At 47.9% G+C, this 24423-nt stretch overlaps 1 protein-coding gene across 12 annotated transcripts in view; it reads right to left on the reverse strand.

Moving 5' to 3' along the window:
• The window catches only part of INPP4A (inositol polyphosphate-4-phosphatase type I A), a 155970-nt gene that overhangs the window by 48833 nt on the left and 82714 nt on the right, over positions 1 to 24423 (reverse strand). For 5 of the 12 annotated variants that reach the window (XR_008417817.1, XM_053890606.1, XM_019457883.2 and 2 more), the window contains 14 exons: positions 23284 to 23402; positions 20915 to 21031; positions 20555 to 20634; positions 18869 to 18980; positions 17974 to 18064; positions 17351 to 17498; positions 14373 to 14503; positions 12415 to 12519; positions 11778 to 11886; positions 9474 to 9491; positions 6739 to 6922; positions 5271 to 5489; positions 3947 to 4202; positions 259 to 291 (listed from right to left, as the gene is read on the reverse strand). Coding sequence is in view for 11 of the 12 variants with exons in the window: in XM_053890606.1 (XP_053746581.1) it covers positions 259 to 291; positions 3947 to 4202; positions 5271 to 5489; positions 6739 to 6922; positions 9474 to 9491; positions 11778 to 11886; positions 12415 to 12519; positions 14373 to 14503; positions 17351 to 17498; positions 17974 to 18064; positions 18869 to 18980; positions 20555 to 20634; positions 20915 to 21031; positions 23284 to 23402 (1722 nt within the window). In the remaining variant the exon portion in view is untranslated. The remainder of the gene's footprint in view (positions 1 to 258; positions 292 to 3946; positions 4203 to 5270; positions 5490 to 6738; positions 6923 to 9473; positions 9492 to 11777; positions 11887 to 12414; positions 12520 to 14372; positions 14504 to 17350; positions 17499 to 17973; positions 18065 to 18868; positions 18981 to 20554; positions 20635 to 20914; positions 21032 to 23283; positions 23403 to 24423) is intronic. The other 7 variants (XM_019458713.2, XM_053890607.1, XM_019458377.2 and 4 more) reach the window with 5 other exon arrangements.

The raw sequence follows: 24423 nt of genomic DNA on the forward strand, positions 1-24423 counted from the left end.
ACGGATGTTAATCATCTGGAAAGGTTACATGATGGGAAAGTGAAAAAACTGCATGTGGTTGCCTGCTTCAGGCCACAGTCCCCAGCCCAACTGGTCCCTCACCAAACCTAAGAAAAGTTGCTACGTGTCTCAAATGAACAAACTCCTAAAATATTTTCCTAACTCTGGAAGCACAGGGGAATCTTGGATAATTCAGCTACAAACACTACCTGAGGATTATAAAGACATCTGCAGAAGCCTTGAACAGAAACCACGTACCTGGGCTGGATTCGTCAGGAGGGGGGCTGCAATCTGCACAGAAATGGAGGGCGACATGGATGATTAAGGAGCAGCACAAAGTTCAAACACGAACAACTCAACGCTTACAGCAACTGCATCAAGCAGCCGGCAGTAAGGAGGCTCAACTGAACACAGAAGAGGTCGGAGGCCTGCCTGCCTCTTCCCCCAAGAAGTCCCACGCAGGCGCGGGGCTGCTCCGACGCAGCCGAGCCCTCCTGGTGGTAAACACTGACCGACTCCGTGATTCGTTCATTCATGTTGCTAAGACTTCAACATAAAATGCTCTTCAGGACGAGCAAACTAACATATTACAATGTGATAAAGTGCCCACACTGATCACATTGTATGTGACGGAGCCCATGTTGGCTCACGGCATCTGGAAGCACACTTGTAGTGAGAGAGACTGACCAGCAAATTGATCATCCCCAATTCAGAGCCCACTGCCCTGACTCTCGAGTGGAACCTGGGCTGCAGACTGACTGCTGAGACCCCAAGGTGAGGATCCAGCGATGAAACCAATATACCAACCAATGTCTATGCCAATCTTTAAAATTTAAACCAAATTTAAAACGTCTACGATTTGGGGAAAGACTAGAATTATAATGTCCCTCCAGGTGGCTCAAGGAATGCCAATTTTAATTCAATTTCACCTACAATGAATCGCATTTCAGCAAGTGAAGTACTCATTTCAATATTACATTTCCCCTGAAAACTCTAAAATTCCTTGGTTAACTGGGCGTGCCACTGGAAAAAAACAAGTCTGAAAAGGGTCATTTATTTTATGTCTTCAGGTGGGTGGTTTCAGAGCCCCATGAATAGCTGGAACCAGCTTTATGGAGACTTTATAGTCTGGATTGTCCAGAGGTAGGAGTGCCAAGGGATCCTTCCTCTCTGGTCACCTTTGGCAGTGATTTCTTCAACTGGCAAAGGGAATAGAAACAGAGCAAAATTAAAGGCTCCTGTGACTTAAAGATTTCAGCCTCTTCATTAGAGCCCAAATATCCTGAGACTACCTATCTAACAAAGACAGAAACCCACAGCAGTGTGCAGTAATGCAGAACAGTCATTCCTGTTTAAACCTCTGTCCAGCTAATCAGAATTACTCCAGGCCTTGAAAAAAAATACAGATTTCTGCCTCCCATAACCCTTCCTCCAAGATTCTGGGTCTGAGTGAGCAGGAAGGTCCAGGAGCCTGTTTTATGATCTTCTGTGGTGATCCCAAACGACTGGGTTGTGGCCATTCCCCAAAAAAGGGCACCAGGGGTTAAACCTGGCTGGGTAAATTCGATCTTTCAATCAAAGCAGGAAGTGTGTGTGTGTGTGTGTGTGTGTGTGTGTGTGTGTGTGTGTGTGTGTATGTGTGTTGGGGGAGGGGTCTCCTCTGGTACTCTTGTACCAGTGACTGGTAACTTAGGCCATGGAGTCCCCTGAGATTTGATTAACACATAATCTCGAGGGCATACAAACCTGAGACCCCGAGACCCTGGTCCGGGGTGTGAATGGCTCTTCAGCAATGAGGAGAGGATGAGAATGTGTGCAGAGCAGATAATGGAAGCCACCAAACGGGGAGGCTGAGGGTGGTGGTTCAGAAGAGCATGGGGCACTTGTGCGGAAAGCGGGAGAAGGAAAGAGGCTCACGGAGCCTCTGTGGTTCCAGCTGGCAGGGACTTGTCAGTGGGTCCCGCAGTGATCCGTGTGTGCCAGGCACGGCTCTGATGAGTTCTGCAGGACAGCAAGCTAGAAGGCAGGGCAACTCCTTAGTAGAATATGAAAACCAAAGACCTAGGACAGGGTACAGAGCTAGAATGAAAAGTGATGATGCCTTTCAAAGAGGTATTCATATATAATAAGCTGGTGTGAACACAACCTGCTCATTAGGCCAAAACCACTACCCCAGGAGGTTGCAATGGTCTAAAAAGTCATGGCAGAGCTGAGGTCTGGCCCTTGAGGATAAGAGACTGAGTAAAATAAACAGCTTGCAGGCTCATTTTTTCTGAACCTCCTGATCACGCCCAGGTCTGAACAGCTTCCTAGGAATGTTCGAGATTTTTAAATTAAGGATCATCCACAGTTAATTTAGTGGCAAACGGTTTCATATGTTTCTTTGAGTACTGATCAGCAAAGTTAGCCTCTCTCAAATGTATGCTTCATATTCCCATGATCACAACAGAGCTGATCTGCATGGCAAATACAAGTCATGCCCTAAATACCATAAATAAATGCTCATTTAAATAACTTTAAAACTGCATTTAAATGTGTCTACATTTGACCAATACAGTATGTGCCTAGAAAGAAAGTGACATTTAAGTTATGGCTATGACAGAATATCTGATTAAATAAACTATGTCTGGCATTTTTTAAAAAATCCAATAAATTACTCTTTTTATATCTGCAGGAAAACTTGAAAATTACAAGCAAGACTATATTGAAGAGAAATGAGCAATGAGCTTTCCAATTTTTTTTTTTAAGCACAATTTACATTAAAAAAAATGAGAAGACAGACAGGACAAAAGAGCTCCATGAAACCAATCACAGGTTTGGGGAACTGAAACTATAGCCCTTCACAGATGGAAGGGGTGGAGGATGTGAACACTGTTGAATCAGAGGCTCAAGTGAAATCGCGCCCTGGAAACAGACTGCAGGCAGATTGCGAAGGTGAAGGGCATCTTACAAATGAAGGATTTACCAAGAGGCTCTGATAAAGGAGCATGGTTCTGCCTAGAATGAAAGTTGTGCAATTTAGAAATTAAAAGTCCTCACTGTATGAAGCCTAACCCTGGCACACCCTACTAACTACAGTTAGTAGGCCCTACTAACTACTAACTACAGTTTAACACTCCCAAAGGTCTGCAGCCAGCTCTCAGCTGCCTGGCACATAACCCCACCCCCATCAGCTCTTACAGGAAAAGGTGGCAGGGAAAGGTCCCTGAGTGACAAGGATGTGCCTATTTAGAAAGCATGCAGCCCCTGGCTTTAGGGCTATATGCAGGACAGAGTGGCTGATTATGCTCCGGGTCTCCACAGGCAGAAGACGGTTTCTGAAGCATGTTGCTTCATGCCAACGTCCTACCATCTACTGAGGGCACTGCCTCGGAGGTGGTGCTGGACAGAGGAACCTAAACTCAGCTCCAAGAACAGGTGCCGCCATCTGACTGAGTTACCAGCAATTCCCAAGGCGGCATGCCCTGCTGGAGAAGAGCATGCCCAGCCAATGACAACCAGCCTTTAGACAAGTGTGCTGAGCCTGCTAACAGCTCTCATCCAGCTGTGTCCCTGCATGATTCACCTTTTCCTTGATTCTATCAATTCCCAATTCAATAAACAATCTCATCAGAAAAGCATCTGCATCTCTGCTTCCTTCAGGTTCTCAGATTGGTTTGCAAACCAGCAAAGCCCAGGAGCACCCCCTCACTGATGTGGCAATGAGACCCAAGAGGGCCTTCTGATTCTGCCTTAGCCAGACATGCAGATTCACACGTGGGCTCCAGGGGCGTGGACTACAGGAGCCTCTGCCCTCATTGCCCGCTGCTCCACACAGTGACCTCTGGCTCTGCCTGACAGCCCTCCCTGCAGTCTGTGTGGGGGAAGAGGTCATGGAGTCAGACAGACAGACATATGCAGCGTGAGGTGGAGGCAGCGTGAATGGGAAGCGTGGATGCATACGCACGTGTGGTCAGGCGAGGATGGCATGCAGCAGAGGAGATGGTGGAGGGGCATGGCGAGGAGGGGACATCATAGAAGGGGTCTTCCGGTTTGATCCAGTAGGCGTGGCTGTGCTGGTTACCTTTCTTGCTGGTACAGCTGCCTGCGCAAGGGAAGACATCCTCACAGCCCTCGCCATGCAGGCGCTCCTTCTGCAGCAGCTTGTCCACCCGCTGAATGATGCACTCCAGGCTCTTGTCTACGTTCAGCCACACTTTCTCCTTCCAAACCAAAAGGGCCCATTTGGGTCAGCTCTCCCAGTGGGAAAAACAGAACAGAGCACAATCTACCCACCCCCACCCCTGGTGCCCCCACACACTGATTCCTCTGCCCTGGGCCACCAGGATCATTAAAATACCACGAATTTAGAACATCAAGATTAATTCAAAGTTCTCCATTACCGTTGCATTTGCTTTTCAAAACACAAATCAATGTACTGCGCTCATTGTTTTTAAAGCTGGGGACACGTTTGCTAATAACTGTCACGGAGGCCAGCTAGGACTTCCCAGTGCCTTCCAGAGCTGGCAGAAAGGCCACAGGGCCCAGGGAGCCAGTGCGTCCGCTCCTCTTTCCACCACACACCTCCTACAACCATCAAACACACGAGACTGAGGGAAGGTAATGGAAACTGCTGATCACTTCATACGGGGGAAGTGGGAAAGCAGTGAGGCAGGGCTAGCAGTGATTTGCAGAAACCCACGCAGAATACAGGACGCCAGGTCAGGGCTGGAGGAGCACTTTGCTGGTGACTAGTAACTCAGTGCCTCACAGAACACTGCCTCCAAGCAATAGTCCCAACAAAAGGCAAAAACGGCCTGTGTGATGTGTTGCTTCCACAGGAAAGACAGATGCTGCTCTCAGGGCCACTCCGTCAGGAAGCAGAATGCTCTGTGTGCAATGTCCGGGTGCATCTCCAGACTCCTCACTATCCCCCCAAATACAAACGGCCCTAGGAGGGCTGGCTGCAAGCAGAGCTTTGAGGAAGCAGGAGGCCTTGTGAGGGGAGAGGCCTCCAGCAGGGCAAGGGCTCCACAGAGAACACTGCCCCCTTTACAACCAGGTCTGACACCAGTCGGGCCTGCAGCAGCCCTGCCCCTCAGATGGACACAAGGTGTGAAAATGCCATCTCTTTCCATAAATCAGGCAGCCCTCCAGAAAAGAGGTGTGGAGCACGTCTACGAAGCAGCTGACATGTTAGGCACTTCCGGGTGGGGAGGAGCAGGCAAGAGGCTCTGAGTTCTTCAACCCAAGCTCAGTAGCAGAATAAGGGCCACGAGCAGCAGACTCACCCACTCCTCCTCGTGCCAGTCCACTTGCAGAGAAGACCGGCTATTCCTCCCCGTCCACCTGGCCATGAGGGTGTCCTGGTCGTTCCTAAGCATCACCTGCTCCTCCTCACTCGATGTCGGGGAGGCCTTGGAGGCAATGTAGTCGGGTCGCGCTGCGTTCAGTCCGTGGATGGAGTTGGCCAGCAGCTTGCAGTCGCACACGGTGACCAGCTGCCGGGTCTGCAGCACACACAAACCAAAGCTGCTGAGCCCCCAGGTGAGGGGCTGCAAGGCCGGTCCTCTCTAAGGGCTCAGAACTGTCCTGAGACCCAGCTGCATACCCTTCTCCATAGCGCAAGAGCCCTCAGGACGGCAGAGTTTAAAGGCTGCCACGTGAGCAGTTTAAAGGTTCCTACAAGAAGTCTGGAGGACACAGAGAGAATGGACGGAGGTCGAGGAACCTCTGACTTTCTTCGATCCCTGCCTGCCTCTGAGCCTGACAGGACTCCAGGAAGGGCCTGAAGAGAGCCCCGGTTCCTTGTCTTCACCGACTCCCTGAGCTGTCCACTCTGGTTATAGGGGACAGGTCTGACATTGGTTCACTGACTGAAGTCTTATCTTTTCTGCATCTAATCCTTGAAACCCTGGGCTCTGAGCAGTGGGGCTCTCAGCACAGCATTGTGGTTCTGGGGAATTCTGTATGCAGAATTCTGTATGCTCATAATTTTCCTTCTGATAACATCATCTTTCTTTTCTAAGTGGATCTAATTCCCAGCTCTCAATCTTTTTGCTAAGTGAACACATGTGAAGGATATAGCACATTCTGATCAGGAACAGCATCTCACCCCACCAAAGTGGGTGTGAGTGGGGAAGTGTGATCAGAATCTGTGTGTGTGTGTGTGTGTGTGTGTGTGTGTGTTGAGAGACTGAGTAATTTGAAAAAGCATCATCCATCAAGATGATCTGGTGTATCTAATCCCCCAGTTTAAACCAATATTTATATATTTTTAATCAGGATCAAATTTTGGTTAATTAGAAAACAGCTTACTGTTTATATTTAGGCCAATGAAGTTGTATTTTCCTTATTGTATGTTTGTGTAATAATTCAGCTTCTTTTTTCAAATTCCAAGTCAATAAAAATGTGGCAAAAAACATACTGAGTAGGCAGTTGCTAAGAAAGCTGTGGAACTATGCCAGATTCAACAATGAACCCCATGGATTTGAGGGGAGACATATCTGCATGAAGTAGCAGCTGGAAGTCACATGCTCTGGGATCTGCCCTTGGCCTGCCCCAACCAGTTCTGTGGCCACAGGCAAATCACCTAACCTCCCAGGGCCTTTGGGGGAACCAAACCTGAAACTAGATCTTCAAGGTCATCCCAATGTCACCCTTTCTGTGGACACCTCCAAGCACACATGGGGTGTCCCAAGTGTTTCTAGAAACCCAAGGGAGCCCCCATCCCACATGCAGCAGGGTAGTCCCTCCTACCTTGTCTGCTAGAATGGCGAGGGTTCTTTCAAGACCTGTGGCAGACCTGTCCTTGGCTGCCCTGGAGAGCCGCTCTGCATAGTAACTCACTTGGGTTTTCAGGGTATTGATCTGGGCAATGATCTCCTTGGCTCTGATGATGTCCTGTGGTATGTAGATTATGGACTGGCAGCTGGATGGTGTACTGTAAAGGATAAAAACAGATTCTAAGGGCTTTCCTCAAATGTATGAAGATGGCAGCAGTATCCCAACCCTAGCCCACAACCAACACAAAGTTAAGTGTTCTGATTCTCAGGGATGTTCTCCTAGGCTAGTCTACCTGTGCAAAAGCACATCTCAAGAGATTTCTTCTGTCCATATGGTAGAAGCCTTAAAATATTAAAACAATGAAGTCTTTTATCTCCATTTGTACATGTCTATATTCTTATGTAAGTGTGCACACAGATACTGAACCCAGTAATTACCCAAATACTAATAATCTTTCATCTAAGAACCTCACCTGTCAAGTTCTCAGCAGTACAGAAATGGAGACACGGGGTCTGCTAATCCCAGAGGGGTCAGTTTACCACAGTGAAGGGAGATTGCCATGGGTGCTGGACTTTCCACAAGAAACCTATTTCTCCATTTGGCCAATCTTCAAACTTTCTGTGCACACCCACATAGTTCTCCTCCCTCACACCTCTGACCACAGCAAACTGGACTTCCTTCTCCAGTGCTTCTCTACTTGGAAAAACAATGTCCCATCAGATGAAGAGGAGGTACAGAACGTGCCAGGCCAGAGGCCAGGCCTGGGCCCCTCAACAGCTTTGAAAACCTGGCTCTTCCTCCTTCCCTGCCTTCTCACCATCAAGCAGTGTGTGATCTTAGGATCGATGTCAAGGCTACAGCCCAGCCCCTGCGCAGCACAGACACGGGCCTCTGGAGAACTGACTCTACATCCTGGCTGTGTGGGGCCTGGCTAACGTGTCTGGCCATTCTAGTATATGTGCTGCCGAAGCGAGCACCATGTTTGGCCATTCGAGATGGAGGTGATAGATGGCAAGTCTCTCAGTGAAGATCCGAAACGATCTAATATTACACATTTATTTTTCAGACCATCTGAGAAAGCCAAAGAAAGCAGAGAGTGGTAAAGCACCGATGAGGAGGTCTCTTGCAATCTGAAGTTGTGAGCTCTAGTCCCCATCCTTATCAGCCCTGACTGGTTCCCTCAAAGGGCTGTCCTTTGGGTTTTGGGGAAGAGAGTGAAGGTGGAGGAGCACAACCTCCATAGTTCCCCCTGGAGATGAGGGCTGGAGATCCTCCTCTGCCAGGCCCTTTCCAGGGTAACCCGAAGGCAGGTCACCAAGAAACTTCCCTTGACAGACTATGGTGTAAACATGCAAAACCCAAAAACCAAAGCACCCCAGAAAGAAACAACACCCCAAGCCCACACACCACAGTAAAACACAATGGATTTGCCAGAAGCCCATGCAGCAGACCGCAACCAAGCCCACGTGATCTGAGAAGTCATTTCACAGCACGATGTGCACATGACTACTTTCCAATCTGCAATCACTCTTCCAAATGAATAGCTGCCATTTCAGACAATTTAGTCTTAAAAATACAATCTCAAATAGAATTTTTAAAAATCTGTTTTTCCCTGGCCCCAATATTTCGAGCACACATGCAATGTGTGCTTCATGTAGATACACACGTGTGTATGTAGATGGTCGTGTACACTTCAACCAATACATACCATCCCCCAAGTCAGAAGGAAAGCACCACCCCCTACTCACCTTGTGTTCTCACAGGCCACGTTCTAATAACAGTAATCCAGGACTTACACAGGAAGCATATGGCGGGGGTGTGGAAAAGTAAATTTCAAAGAGCTGCCGCTCAGTGATGATCGTGAATATACAGTCACCTAGTCCTAAAAGTGGGGAAAGCTGCAGAGGCCTCAGTGTGGGTGGGAGGTTCCTCAGCACCTGCTGTCCCCAGCAGAGCTCTGACATCTCAGGCAGGGCCCAGCCATGGCCCCTGAGCCTCACCAGCTCTGAGATGGCAGCAGCTCCAAAGGGCTGCAGGGGCTTCTGGGGCCTGTCACCAAGTGAAGGGCACTGCACAGGCCTGGCTATAGCCTGAGCCAGCACGTCGGGCGTGACCGCGGAGGGCCTGGGGGAGCGGTGGAGACCCCAGGCAGCAGTGATTTCCGGCTGCCATCTAATTCTTTGGTAGAAAAAGTCACTTGGTTATATTAACTCTTGGTTTGCCCTCAGGGGGAAAATTGACCCAAGGAACACTGTTTTAAAAATCTGCATAAATTATTAAGTATTATGAAAATGTAAGCTGGCTTCATTCCCGCAAGAGGCGATGGGGAAGGGAAACCTGAAGCCCTAAGACTCTTGTAAAAGAAGCCAGAAAGGGATTCCCAGCCACACCAACGGGTTGACTTGAAATTCCAGCTCCCAGGACTTGCCTGGCCTGGGAGGGACAGGACTGGTTCTTCTCTCGGAGCGGAGCGCACACAGCAATGAACTGCTGCCAGATTTTAAAGGTAAAATGGTGGACTGGAGACAGGCTATTCATTATCAAAGAACATTGCAGTTGGAAGGGAGAATTCTGTCTACGAGGCTCTAACTAGGGGCCCCCGGCGGCACCGAGGGGTGAAGCACCTCACAGAGGAGGGGACAGCACAGGCTTTCTCTACATGAGAGCAAGACCCAAACAGACACTCTCTCCACAGACAGAAAACTCACCAACACTCCTCAAAACTGCTAAAGAAAAGAACCAAAACGAAATATTAGGAGTTAGCAAACACTAAATGCAAAACAAAAAATTAAAAAGCCAAGTTATCTTTTGTCAAAATTCTTCAAGTTAAGTGTCAAGGCCCCCACTGCAGGGACAATAAAACTCATGAGCCCAATGTGCTCAGTCATCAGAGCAACATCAGTGCCGTTGCACAAGCCCCAGGGAGACATTTCACCTGTGGGCAAGTTATGTCTGCATTTAAAGGAAAGTTCAAATAATGAAAATCATTTCTGCAAGCAGTTTTATAATGGGAATAGGAAATTAAATGAAAATTTATATTATTTATGTGAAAAAGACTCCAGAGGCATTTTGAAAATAAGTTCTAAAGTTAACATACAGAGTAATCAGGTATTAACATCCCGACCTTTCTGGGACAGGGACAGCCAGTGGTGAGCCCTCCTGATGGGCTTCCCCCACTAGGGCCTGTAGCACCCTCAAATCTCCTACTCTAACCCCCACACAGCCACATGCAATGGAGTGACAGACACGCAATTTCTTGGCTGGCTGTGCAGAGCTGCGGTGGGCCCAGGAAGCTTCCTCTTCATCCTAATTCCCAGAGAACCCTGGAGTCAGTGACTCCTCAGGCGGGTCTGGTTACATGGCTTGTCTGGGCAAGGAAGAGCCCTTGCGGAATCAATCAAGGTCACACAGACTGTCTGGGGGCTTCCCAAGAATGTTGCCTTGCCCTTAAGGCTGAAATTCCTCTTTCTAACCCCTGGCCCTTTCTTATTCTTCCTGCATCTGGCTCCGGGGCTCCCTTGGTTTTGGGGTAACCTGTGCACACATCCCAGTGATGATTTCTCATGGTGTGCTCTCTTCCACCTGCCTGCTTATCCTCGAGCCTCATCCCATGGGTAGAGAAACTCCTACCTGCATCCCTGATCCCCTTAGCCCACTGACCGGCCACTGCACCCGACCTTTCACCCCCTCCTTGACCCAGTCTGCGGTCAGTTTTCTCAATCTGTGTCCTGACTCCTGGCCACGGAAGCACAGAGCCCCCGACTTCCCCCAGCAGGTGCTAATGCTCTCCACCTGGAAGCCTTGTTGATTCTCTTGACGCCCCCTGGGCCTTTGCTTCACCTTCCTTCCAGCTGTTCCATTCTCCATTGATAAGTCTGACACTTTCAACTCCACATTCTCCAGAGGCTGATCCACGGTATCTGCAGCTTGTTCCTTCATTCCTCAAAGATCTCTCTGCATCTCACTTTCTTCTCTAGTCCCTTCTACGACTACGTGCCTGGTCTGGCCTTTGCATCTCCAGATGATTCACTTTCATCTTCCCTATCAGCCTGAACACATGATCAAGTAATAACCCTTCTCCCCAAGGGGACACCTTTGTGCTACTTCCTTTACTTCATGGTCCCCGGATCTTACAGGATCATTTACACTCTTGCCCCTACCTCTTACACTCGCATCCCTCACCTACATAAATCCTGATGGGTGACATTCTGGAAGAGTACCAACACTTCCCACATATCCAACACAACAGCTGGGATTTATGGCTGTCTCCATGTCACCCATGCTCCAGGCATGGCACTGCTTGCTCCAAATGGTGGAGTTGACTTGTCTGCTCCCAGGTAAGGCAGGGAGCTCCTCAGGGCCAGGGCTACATCTGTCAGCCCCACAACCCTGGTCACCAGCGTGTGGCCCTGCACTGCGCAGGCTGCCAGCGAGGCCAGCCCTCTCCCTCAGCTCCTCTCCTCAAAACACCATGTCTCAGCCACACCTCCCTGCATCCTCCACAACACCCTCCCCCACCTGCCTACCTGGCAATTTCCTGCTTGGACTGCAGCTGTGTGCAGCTCCCACCCCCACCCCCTCTAGCCTTCTTAAAACGGGGAATGTTTACCACTGCAGTCCTTTTAGGAAAGGAAACGATCTCTTGCAGGCTTCACACTTTGTGGCATTCGACACACACCACACACCTGGTGTGACTGACTAGGGGCTTTAAGGGACGGCTGAGCCAGCGGAGAGCCCACAAAGGGTAGCCACCTTCCAGGGGGATTTCAATTTGCTGTTCACTTGCGGGGTCAGGACCACTAATCAGGTGCCCTCATCACCACCCAGCTCAGCCACACACACAGAGTAGCACAGGGGCAACGAGGCAGCTCCTCCCGCCACACAAAAGCACAGTGGATGGCTGGATTTTTGCAGTCATATTTTGATTTTTTTTTTTTTTTTTTTTTTTTTTTTTTAGCCTAGGAAGCACCAGACAGCCATACAAGGACCACAGACACCCTCCATATACTTACTGCTTCTTGGTCTCTTCAAATTTGTGCAGCTTTTTGCGGAGACCTCCTGACTTAAAACCTTGGCAGTGTGCTGCTGGCGCTCCGATGGTGACGATGTCATAGTTCTGATCTGAATGACAGAAAGCTCTCCTCCATTACTCTGGGCTCAGGCCTGTGGACAAGCCAGCTACAGGGATATGCACGCAGCTCTGGGACCCCGCCCCTCCGGCCCATTTCCAAGCAGCCTGTTCCCTCAGTCCCATAGTTTGGATTGTCTGCGGGGCCCCTGGAGCCCAGCACCATCATCTCAGCAGGGGTTCCTACAGGTCTCGAGATGGGGCCATAAAGGGCCAGAGGCAGCCACCAGCAACACTCACCTTGTAACCCTCCTTGGGAAGGGTAACTGACAGGCGACTTTCTGCCACAGAAACACAAAGGCAAGCTGGAAGGAGGACAGACGAGGGGGCAGGAACAAAAGGAGGGAAAAGACGAGGGCACAAAGACCTTACAAAGGTCCTGTAACATGTCTCTTATTTCATTTGCCGGGCAGAAGAACATACAGGGAAGGCTGGACATATGCGGGGCAACTCAGGGGTCAGGTGCACAGGGAGAAAGGAAGTGAAGTGTGATTCAGCGAGAGGAACAGAAAAATAGTTACCTGACCCCCCATCGTCTTGAACTCTCATCCTCTGTATGTGCAAGTTTGTAGGAACAAATTCTAACTTTTTATCTGCTTTCAAACTGCTTGCTTTAAACGAGGGACCTAAAGAAATGGAATATGAGAAAACAAGGACCATTGACATGTACCCTGCACTCAGGAATGGCAAGTAGAACAGAGATATTCTGAGGAAGTCGCTACGAGTAAACATGAACGCGCTGGCAGTGGCCTAGGAAATTCTGAATTACCCATGAGCACATTTCATTTCCAGATGGCGGGTGGGTGAAACACTGGAGGGAGGGCGGCTCGCTGGCCAGAAGACTGGCTCTAGGCAGTCAGGTGGAGAGCAGAGCCGGGCAGAAGCAGCTTCAGAAGGCTACGGTTACTGGTGCCCTGCCTTCCCATGACTCAGCTCTCAACTGAAAGGTCCGCCACAAAGACTGATTTTGTGCAACACAATGTCAGCGCTGCTATAAAAAGCAAATGGGTCCATGCTAGGGACTGCCTGTTCCAACTTTAGAGACTGCCATCATGCAAGAGCTGAGAAATTGGTTCGACTAGAGCAACACATCTCAATTCTACAACGGGGTGAAAAGGTCTGCTCATCACCTCAGATCTATCAAGATGAACAGATGCCACACAGCATGGATAGCGACCCTCTGAAACACAAACCTAAATGTGTTCCCTTGTTTACACAAAGGGTGGCGGGTGGGAGGGGGCGCAGTTAAGGAGGATGATGTTTTGTAACTACCAAATACGATCTTGTTTCTCTGATCAGAATCCAACACTAATTAAGAACTACACGCCTAGAAAAGAAAGGGATTATAAATTAACTGACAATCAGAAGAACAGAAGAAACAGACTTTTTCTCTAGTGATAAAAGGTGAATTTTGCCAGGATACAAAATGCAGACCAGCCGATGTCTGCTTTGCATTTTGCCCTAGGAGACTGTCCTCCAGGACCTGATACTCACAGTGGGCCAGAAATCAGCAGTAGTGGCATCCTGAGAGCCTGTCAGAAATGCAGAATCCTAGATCTGCACTGCAGCAAGATCCTCAAGGACCAGGATGCACACTGACATTTGAGATTCTCTGCTCTGGAAAACTCAAGCTCGTGTGGGTTTCCTGCTTTCTCAGGTAACAGGTACCTGGCATGGGTAGGTGCCTAAGTTCCTTCAGTCATATGCTGCCAATATACTTAGACCTGCCCTTCAGATTCAAACCAAACCCGGGACACCATCATCTTGTCCTCATGCCTGTATCTGGCTTCTTCTCAGCCAAGTTCATGGACAAGTTCCTATGTTCTGTGTCAAAACCACAGTAAAGACTCGAGATCTTCTTTTAACCCCAAAATTCCCTTATGTAATCGGGGAGAAGGAAAGAATGTGAAGATAGAGAATAAAGAAAAACCAAAAAATTCATTCTGTTTTTGAATAAAAAGGGAATTAGTTAAGAATAGTCTTCTAAATCTACCCTTAAGAGTGTTTTGAAAATCAAATAGCATCTTTCAAGAAGAAAGGTTTCTGTACTCCACTCCTTTTTGAGTCTTAAAATGGAGAGCTCCACTTAGACAATTCAGATGTTCAATGCAAGGACTGTTAAATATTTAAACTGGGAAGTCTAGGAAACCACTCTGTCTGAAAGTAAATGGTTTATGTCTTTCGGGCATTTCCCTTGGGCATTTTAGACAAAGATGAAAAAATACCTTGAACCAACAGCCTGTGATTTCATCTCTCTTAAATTTCATCCTACGTTAGTTGGCAGATGACACCAGAGAAGGAATTTTCAATGCATTTCACATACTTGTCTTCTTAATTAAGATCTGAGAAATCCATATTCTAAGGAGTTCACACCTACATGAGAATCTATTTTTAAAAACCCATTAAGAGTGTCTGTCAGTGACAGTACTGGAGCCAGGTTCTGGTTTTCTAGCTGGGAAAGGGGAGACCCAGAACCCACCTTTGTACTGATGGAGGTCAGTGAGGTTCTCCTGGTACGTGAGGATAATGGTCTGGTACTGAGTGACAATCTGGCGCCGGAGGCTCTCCCAGCAAGGGGACAGATCCCCCAACTCCTCCAGTTCACACACTCTGCAAGACACACATACATCAGGCCGTGCAGCCGGCTCACTTCTCTGCGAGGTGCACAGGAGTCCTAACCAAGCAGGAGAACAAAATGGACATGGACATATCGCCGATGCCAGGGAAGGCCTCGCACAATGGCTACACCACAGGTCTACAGAGCAAGCAGTGGGGCAGCATGACAGAGCGCTCTAAGAGGAATGGCCGTGTGAAGGGCAGGCCACTCACCATGTGGGAAAACACCCAGAGAAGCTTTTCACAGAAACTCTGTCAAATGTCCGGGGAAAACCAAGTGGAGGAGAGGGGCTTTAGGGGAGCGGTTCCTTGCTGGTACCCACACAGGCCATGCAGGTGAAGGCCTGGATTGCAGCCCATGTGAGTCTGGGCAGCACAGAAGGACGTGGGACCGTCCTGGAAGACGAGAGGAGTGGAGGCCTGTAAGCGACTGCATGAGGCCATCTCATTCACCTGTCTCCCCCAGGAGCTGCTGAGACAGCTTCTCACTGCCCCCACGTTCTGGGGAGGCCTGGGCCTTCCTGCCCTGCCCCTAAGAACATTGCAGCGAAACATAAAGCTGCTGAGCAGCAGTCTACAGCTGGACGGCACCAGGTGGCCATGCTCTGCCGCACTTACCCAGCCCCCTCTATTTCAGTGCCGTCCCTCAGGGTAAGGGGCCAGGGCCACGGGGAGCTAGCAACTTTGGCTGTGCCTCCTTTGGCTGTCTATGGGAGTAATGAGTTGTTTAAATCTAAAAGTTACATGAGGGCAGGAAAGAGAGAAGAGGAGAAGAAAAAAGAGGATCTGTCACCTCCAGAAAAATTAAAAGCTGTATAAAAACTGAAATATAAATGTATTAGCTCAGCAGTAAAATAACAGCTACATAATCAGAATAATGAAAACACAAGATGGATTTTAAAAAAAGAAAGAAGGATAACCATATTAGGAAGCTGGGTAATGGGAAACTACAAAAGACCTAAAATCTTTATCACAGGGAATGAGTAGCTAATCCCTGAAACTGGTTAGTTAAGAGAATACTATATTTAGAAACATAGTGGTAAACAATGGCTAAAAGTGGATGTTTCTGGGAAGTAGATCAGAGAGGAGAAGGCCTCAAGACTTATGTTGTTGGCACTATTATGCTGTTTTGGCACTATTTGTTTTTTCATACTGTGCATGTTTTCCTTTGGGGGGGATTAAAAAAAGCTAATTCTGTGTAATCTACTAAATTCTCTGAAGGTAAATAGAGAGTTGTACCATTTTATTATTATTAAATTAGCAACATCAAAGTAAAAGAACACCAACGTGGGCAAGGCTGTGGTGAGGCCTCCGTCCCTGCTCACTGCTGGCCAGCTCGCCCACCAGCTGTGGGTCTGCTCACGAGCACATGAGCCCCGTCTGCTGCAGCTGCTGCTGGGCTCTCTCTGGTGTCTACCCATGCGTCACGTGGCTCCTTCTCATGCTCTGGGTGTCAGCTTAATGTCACGGCTCACAGAGGCTTGCCCAGACCACCCTCCTTCTCACCACCCCTTCTGATTTCTGTACGCAGCTCGTGCAGCCGGGGCTCTGTGCACGGGCCCTGCTTCTCCGGAGGGTCTGTCTCTCACGGTCTGTCTTGCTCCTCAAGAAGCCTCCCATACCAGGCACACCACCAGCCTCGTGTGTAAAACGCAACAACGCCCTCAAAACCAAAATGCTTTTGAAATGAAAAAATGCTTTCAAGTTATAGTCTGAGGGGCACCTGGATGGTTCAGTCGGTTAAGCATCCAACTTTCAGCTCAGGTCATGAGCTCATGGTTCGTGAGTTCAAGCCACACATGGGGCTGTCTGCTGTCAATGCAGGGCCCACTCTGGAGCCTCTGTTCACTAGCTCCCCCCCCCAGAAAAAATAAATAAACATTAAAAAACAATATATATATGTATATATATATGTATATATATGTGTGTGTGTATATATATATCTTATATACATCTCACACACACACACACACACACACACACAAGATATAGTCTGAATAATGGGAATTTGTGCCATAGTTAAAAATTATAGCACAAAAACCGAAGATCTATGCAAAAGCAGATGGTAGCTAGGAAAAACTGAACAAATATGGAAAAGGTGAAAGGAAAAATGTTAAAATTAAAATAACTGTAAAATAGTACATGTAGAGAGATAAAGCAGCTTATTGCATTATTCTTGTCATTTTCCTCTGAGGTTGATTTCTTTTTCAAGATAAAAAAATTTTAAAAAATAGCTGTATTAAAACAGTGAGATTCTGACTGCATTGTTTCCTTTCATGCTCTGTCATATTGTGTTCACAATTAACATCATTTTATGATGAGTAGAAATGACATCTGAGGAAGACAGGAGACACAATCTGTGGTGCTGAATCACCTCTCTGGCTTCTCCCTGTCTTGGGACCATTGGAATATGCCCTGGGCTGAGATATACGGAGGAGCAGAGGGCCCCAGTGGGCTGTACTTAGGCTTCTGTAGCCTGTATCATTGTGGCCCTACCCTAGGAAACCACTGACCCAGGCAGCCAGGACCAGAGAACTATCAGCCAGTCCTAACTCTCTGAAGGCCAACTGAGGGGAAAGGAGAAGGGAAGGGAGCAGGTACTGAGTGCTGGGCACACATCTGGTGCTTCTGGCACCTTGGCTTGCACAGGAACTCCAAGATACAGGTGAGCAAACGCAGGCTCCGGCAAGCCCAGGCCACAGAGCAGGCAAGTGGTGGAGGCTGGGTCTGCAGTCTGGTCTCTCTGCTGCCAGTGCTCTACCCACCACATCTAACTTTCCAGAAAGGAAGGGGCATACGACATGGGCATTACAGGCGGCTGGTCTCTCCACATGGCCTCACCTGGCCGCATCTTCTTCCAGTAGGAGCTTCACGAACTGCCGGGGCACGTGCAGGGAGAGCACGCTCTCTGCCATCTGCTCCAGGATCCGCAGGTGGTTGCCGTCGGTGGTGGGGAACCGGTACATGCGGCAAATGGCGCCACCGAACACTGAGGTGAGGTGGCAGGGGAGACCGAGGCTGTGTGTGAGCTGGCTGCAGGCCTGTCGCACGGGCCCTCCTCCCCAGGCCCTCAGCAGGGCTTCTTACTGCTCATCTCAAGGGAACGAAAATATTTAAACCAAAACCCGCCAGGGGACAGCCTGCATGCTCCTCCCCTGCGACATGCAATCTTCTTGTCCCAGGATGTGTAACTAACTCTAAAGTGCAGGAGCTGGGGTGGGGAGGTTTTCAGTCACAAAACCCAAGGCAAAATGAGAGTGAAATGAAGGAGGAACCCTCGCCCCCTCCCCGCCTTGCTTGGAGTATTACTAATTCCATATGCTGGTAAAAGGCACGGCCCTTTGAAAATGCGGCACAGGATGCCTGGCCGTGATAACCAGAGCAGGTGGGGAGGAAAGGGTGACCGCGGGCCCAAGAGGACACTCACAAGAGTGGCAAGAGTACCAACGGAGGAAGCTGTTTACCCGATTTCAGTAAAGTGTCTTTTCGCAGCGAAGCATATTTGGATCGGATTCCCAATGCCTCAGTCAAGCTCTCATCAACGGGCAGAACCATCTGAGGATGTGTACAGAAAAGCACAGAGAAGCAGTAAGGCCCAGACAACTCCAGAACACCCAGTAGGAATGTGGCCTAGGTGCATCATATATTACTCTTAAAAAATTAGTCTCCACCATTTACTCTACAATAAACACACTGCCCAAGCCACAAATTAATCCACCTCCCAGTATACTGAACTTAGGCCACGCACACACCATTTTCTAGTGACAAGCTCAGTTCACCTGGTATTGCATTGTTGTGATGTATAGAATGAGAGGGAGGAAACAGATGATGCCCAGGAATGTTATCACAGCCTGATGTTCTGGGCTTATTTGGAGTAATTTTACGGCAATGACCACTTACCAGTGTTTGGACTCTTACTTAGAACTGTAGTCTGAGAGCATGAGAGGGTCTGTGTGAGCAATGATGCATGGGAGACAGGGTGACAGAGAGGGAGGGGAGGAGATGGAGAGAAGGTAGGTGAGAGGGTGCAGAGGTGCACAAGGTGGCTGTGGGGCACGTGTGTGCCTGGGAGGGAAGATAGAACAAAACAGCAAAGGTAATCCCAGTGTCATTCCATACCCCCCACGAGTAGCCCCTCTCCCCTCCTGACTGCAGACTCCCCAGCCAGGCTCCCCCAGCAGAGCCTTGCATACCATGCTCCCTGAGGGGACCCCCTTCTATTTTGAGAAGTGCCTGGGGGTGCTTGGCACCTCCTGTCTTGGGGGCTCTGTCTTTCCCTTCCCTGAGGCCAGAGGCAAAGTCGACTTGGACAGGTCCTCTTACTCCTTCTAACAGAGAGGGGCAAGGTGGTGTGCTCACCCTCCCATTGACGGTGTCCAGAGACCGAGTCACAGGAGGCCGCTGGTCCGACTTCTCCTCCATCTGCCAGCCAATCACGGTGATGTTACCCACGCGGTCACTCTCTGCAGATCTGCAATGAGCAATGTGCTCTGGTAAGAAGTGTTGTGCCTGCACTTCATTTTCTGTTTAAATGCAAAACTCAGCCATCCTGGGTCATCGAGGGGTGCCAGGATCTGGCCTGCTGGTCAGCCGGCCAGCATTCACTATATACACAGGCTCCGGGGGAGGCAGACAAGGAAACCATGAGAGCACAGAGAAGGGCTGCATCTGAGAGGGGACACAGCACCACAGAGACCTGTGGATGTGCCTGGTAGCTAGTTGGAGGGGAGGTGCCCACCAGCCCCTGAGCTGACCCTGCCCCAGGGAGTGATGAGGACACATCTCAGAACTAGGACTGGAGAGTACTTCCTTCTGGCACTGAACCCCCTTCTGCTCCTTCCCACCTATCCTTAAGCTCTGAGTAGACCCAAGACCTAGATCTGGACACCAAGTATGCTGAGGTCACCCAGGGTTTCCCAAAGCCTCTGAAACCTGCTATGACATAGTTAATGCCACTCCAGCCCTGGTCAGCTTTGCCCCTAAGACCCCTAAGACCCCTCAGGGTGGCTGCCAGCTGCGTGGGTCCATCTGATTCATCCAGGGAAGCCCCAGGGATACCCAAGCCTCAGCCTTTTTATTTCAGATGTCTGATTAGCCACGTTCTCAATTTTTATGTGGTCACATATACCGACAATTTCCTTTGTGACTTTTTCTCATTGTTCTCATGCCTGGAAAAATGTTTCCCCATTCTCTCTGCACAAGAGTCGTACATAGCTCCTTTTCAAAAGGATGAGGTCCTTCTCTTTCATTTAACTCTAATCTAATTAGAATTAGTTCTATCACAGGATGTACCTGAATATTTTTCTCTAGCAGCCCTTTGCCCCACAGTACCCTTTACGTTTTCTCTTAAAACTCGCCCTTTATCCTGAGTCAGGTTCCCTATGCACACTGAGGACTGCAGCCCAATGCCTGCCACGTGGCCGTCACCACAGCTTCAGAATTGTGCGCTATCCAGCAGGTAATTAAATCGCCATCGCCAAATTCCTTTTGCAATTTCGGACTATTTTCCAAAATTCTACATTATTTTGAAAAAGAGAACACCATTTTAGGGTTTGGGTGAGAACTGTCCCCAAAATGAATTTAGAAACGGCTGACATCTTGACCTCTTTCATCTTCCTTCCAGAAATACAGTACGGGTTCCCTTCCTGCTTTCCTTCCATAAATATTTATGGAGTGCCAGGACCTGTTCTAGGTGGTTAGGATTCAGCCATGAAGCAAGACAGACAAAAACCCTGCTATCTAGCAGATCATATTCTATTGGGGAGAGAAGAGACAACAGACAAAAATAGTATGTATCTAGACTTCCTTTAGGTCTGCTGGGCACATATTCCCTTTAGGTACAACTGGGCTCATATTTCCTATGGACACCACGCATTGCCATTCCCTGATAGGCCCACTTCAGTGAACAAACCACCTCCTCACTTAGGTCAGCCTTTGGGACAGGGCTGGGCGCTCTTTCCGTACAGGAAATGGGGCCTTTCCCCACATCTGTGCCTGGACATCATAATTCCAGATTATTTCAAGGGAATAAAATTAAACACCAACCTTAGTGTCAAATGCAACCTATGATGCCTGTCTTGGAGAAGATCTTTGACAATGAATGTTCCAGAGCCCAGTAAATACATCTGAGGAAGAGGGGGGAAAGAAGGCATTAGTACGCTTGCTTTGCCTCTGGTCCAAATAACAGGTCTCAGAGGAGTCCAGCTGGCTGGTTCCCATAACACATCTGACCCTCATCTCAGGAGCCCAACAGGGAAGAAATTCCTAAAAACAAATATATTTGGACATCAGTTAATTTGTGACCAAAGTAATAATGTTAATCTGTGTTCAGCTCTCACTCAAATGGTTACAGAACTTAAAAAAAAGGGGAAGAAAAATCTCATGAACCACAACATGTTACTTAACTGTTCCCTGAGATCTATCTTTGACATCATACACGGAGAGTTTGATTTGTGTCATCTGATTGATAAGGGAGTCTTGAAAGAAGGCAATACTGCTTAGAAATATAGGATTGTTGGTTCCCTGGAATAGAAAAGAGAATAATCAGAATACAGAGTTTGATTTTTAAAAGTAAATGCTTTTGAAACACACCCAAATTTTCAGAACAAGACACTAATGTTCTTACCAACTTGGATCAACACAAACGCTAATGGCGGTTTAGATGGATGCATACAAACCAACCAAAATGTTGCTTTCCAAAAAGACAAAGTTGTCTGACAGACCTCTATAGATCCAGGCACAAGCAGGCTCACCGCCCAAGACATGCCTGAGGGCTCACTCTAAGGGTTTCTCACTCAGTAGAAGGGATTTTCCAAAATTGAAATAAGTTGGATGTACATGTGTATTCTTAGTATTAAAACTTCCGATGAGTTATATACTTGGATCTACCACTGTGGGTTGTTCCTTTAAGATGTACAAAGACAGATGAAAATGAATGGCTTGAGTCGTTTCTTATTTCCAGAATCCTGTAGTTGGCATAATTAAGGCCTGACCTTTTGAAGGCTATCCCTTTCAAAGGACTAGCTCTTGGTTTCCAGATCATAGGTAGTCATTTGCTGGCAGCTTAGCCCTGCCCACCCCCCCCACCCCCCCCAGAGCCCCATATCATATTCTCTTTCCCAGGTAGTGGTTAACTATCTTAGCCAAATGGTTAATGGTTCCTGTTTGTACCTGCTGTGGGTTCCATGCTTCTAGCTGCGCTCCCTCTGCAACTTCAGACCTAGTCTCTAAAGTCTGCCGGACAACCCCTCCTGGGTGGCCTGCTGGGGCCACAGCCCACCCAATCTCACCCTCCATCTGCCCTTGGTTAAGCCCATCTCTGCCTCTCTTCCCAAGGAGGCACAAATGTCTGCTTTGGTGCCTCTTTCTCCGTCATTCTCAACCACCCAGAGACAATGAACTGCTCCCACAAACCCACCTCCAGGGCCTATCACAAGCACCCCTTCTTTCCACTCCTTCCCACTGACAGTAAGGCCCTACATACTTCTGCAAATGACTATCAACTAAGTACCTCCCTGAAACACATCTAGTCAGGTGACTCCCCTCAGAAAAGCCTGCACTGGCCCGCTACAAATGCCTGCCCTGACGTTCAAGTCTTCTCTCCCTTGCACTTCCACTTGGGCCTTTTGCATACACAGAACAGGATAAAATTATTTCCCAAACGACATGACGCTTTCCTATCACTTGCCTTTGCGTAACGACCACAGAACTCTGGCGTGATCTTCAACACATGATCCCCAGACTGGCAGTATGGGTATCACCTGGAAGCTTGCGAGAAGTGCAGGGTCTTGGGCCCCACGCAGATCTCTTAAGTCAGAATTTCACTCAGTGCCACCCAAGGAAGCCTCTCTAATCCTCACAGCTGGATGGGCCCCACACCCCACGTGTTGACCTCCTCTCTCTACTCTACCCCTTCCCACATAACTGTGCAGAGATGGACCATGTTCACTCTCCCTCCCTGCCCAAAGGATGGTACCCTCCTTTAGGACAGGGACTAGGCCTCCGAGGTATTTGTATGATCCACAGCACCTAGCACTGTGCTCCGCATATAGGCAGTGCTCAGCAGATGCCTAGAAAACAAAATTGTTCATTTGAACTTGGAAATAAGTTTCCAAGAGAATGAAAAAGGGTAGTCTATCTGACATAAAATGGGAGAAGAGGAGGAAATGTAGTTTAAGTTTGTTTGAGACTGCTAGGGAGGGGTTAATTCGCATAGATGCTCACATCACAAACAAAATCCGGTACAATCTCATATAACTCCTACCCTTAGTTCTCATAACTTACATAAGGTACAAAATTATCTAAAAGAAGTTTGTAAAATTCCCAAGGTGAAAGCATAACACACAGTGCAAAAGGACATACCAAAAAAGCCAATAAAAATGGGGGTATGTCCAGTAAGAAGGCTAGTTAATAGTTAACACTCTCCAAACTTTGATTAATGAACACAATTCTTCAAAAGTAGCAGCCAAATGAAAATTACAAGGAAGAATGAGCTCTTACCTCTTAAACGGCAATAACCTTATGGGATCGTTGTTCAAGAACAACCAGCCAATAGCAAATCAATAATTATAAATAACTTGGCAAATATAAATGCCAGTCAGATGAATGTGAAGAAAAATGTCAATGTACTGAAAACCCGTGGGGAAGCAGCAACAATTCACATAAACATAATTGTAGCTACAGGTGTTCAGGTCACTCACAGCCCTCCCATGGGGGCTACAAACACCATGCAAGTCCATCGCAGAGCTCCAGGGGACAGGGCTAGCAGCACCCACCTCGATGATCTCCGTCTGTGCATGTTTTGTCCAGAATGCCTGAGGAGGGGTGGTTACACTCACTGCTACAAAACTATTTGGTTTTCGATCTAGCGATGGAGTATGCAACTCACTGCAAGCTACAGAATCAAGATCAGAAAGAAAAGAATCCATTAAAATCAGGCTCCAATTAGTTCTCTGTTCCAAACACACCCAAAGAAACCCCCACCCCCCAAAAAAGTAAATGACACTAAAGTGATGAGACACTTACATTGTCAGTTATCACATGAAGGTGATCTTTTAAACTAGAAGCAATCTCTTTGCATGTGCCCACACCCCACCCCCAATCTCTCAGCCCTATGACAGCAAGGCTGTAACTGTCAGTAGAAAGCTGGGCTGAAGGGGGCTTTCTGTGTCCATGGACTAGAACACAAAGCCAACAACCTCACATGGGGTCTGACTCATAACATGTGACCTTAATAACTAACTGAACCGTTAACTAATTGAGCTAAGCAGCCACACAGTCTATAAAATCAAGACACAGCTACACATGCCTGCATCCTATGACTGGTGGCTAGCCCTGAGCTGTGGTGCCCTACAGGTCTCTGTGTGAATGTATGCTGGAAGTAAATCCAAAATTCTGTGGCAGCATAGACAAAGTTTTGTTATGTTTTGTTTTTATTAAAGAAGTTATTGCTCATTTTATTCTCCTTATAAACCTCATATCAAGTGCAATATTATTATAAATGTTACTTTTTGGAACTAACGGTACCAAATTTATTGTACTAAGCATTTTTAATAGATAAGACTCAGATAATTCTATCACAGAAGGAACCCATAAGAATGATGATCACATTTCACTGAAATGAACATGCTATCTGTGAAATGCACTCTGAAAGAAAAAAGACCCACTGCCATTAGACTATGCCATGCTATTGATTGTAAGATATTTTCTGATTAAAGAGTAAAACATGAAAAAATATACATCATAGAACTGATGAAATACGTGGCCAATCAAACTTCAAAACTGGTCCAAACAACCACCTTTTTTTGAGGAGTAATAAATGCTTCCCAGACCACTTCAAGTCTTTGGTCAATTTCCAGAGATCTAAAGCAATGGACTGTGGCCATTTTTGCCAGTGTTCTCATTGCCTTTATGGA

The sequence above is a fragment of the Panthera pardus genome, unplaced genomic scaffold, assembly GCF_024362965.1.
Source record: "Panthera pardus isolate Hobbes unplaced genomic scaffold, ASM2436296v1 HiC_scaffold_25, whole genome shotgun sequence".
Taxonomy (NCBI): Eukaryota; Metazoa; Chordata; class Mammalia; order Carnivora; family Felidae; genus Panthera; species Panthera pardus.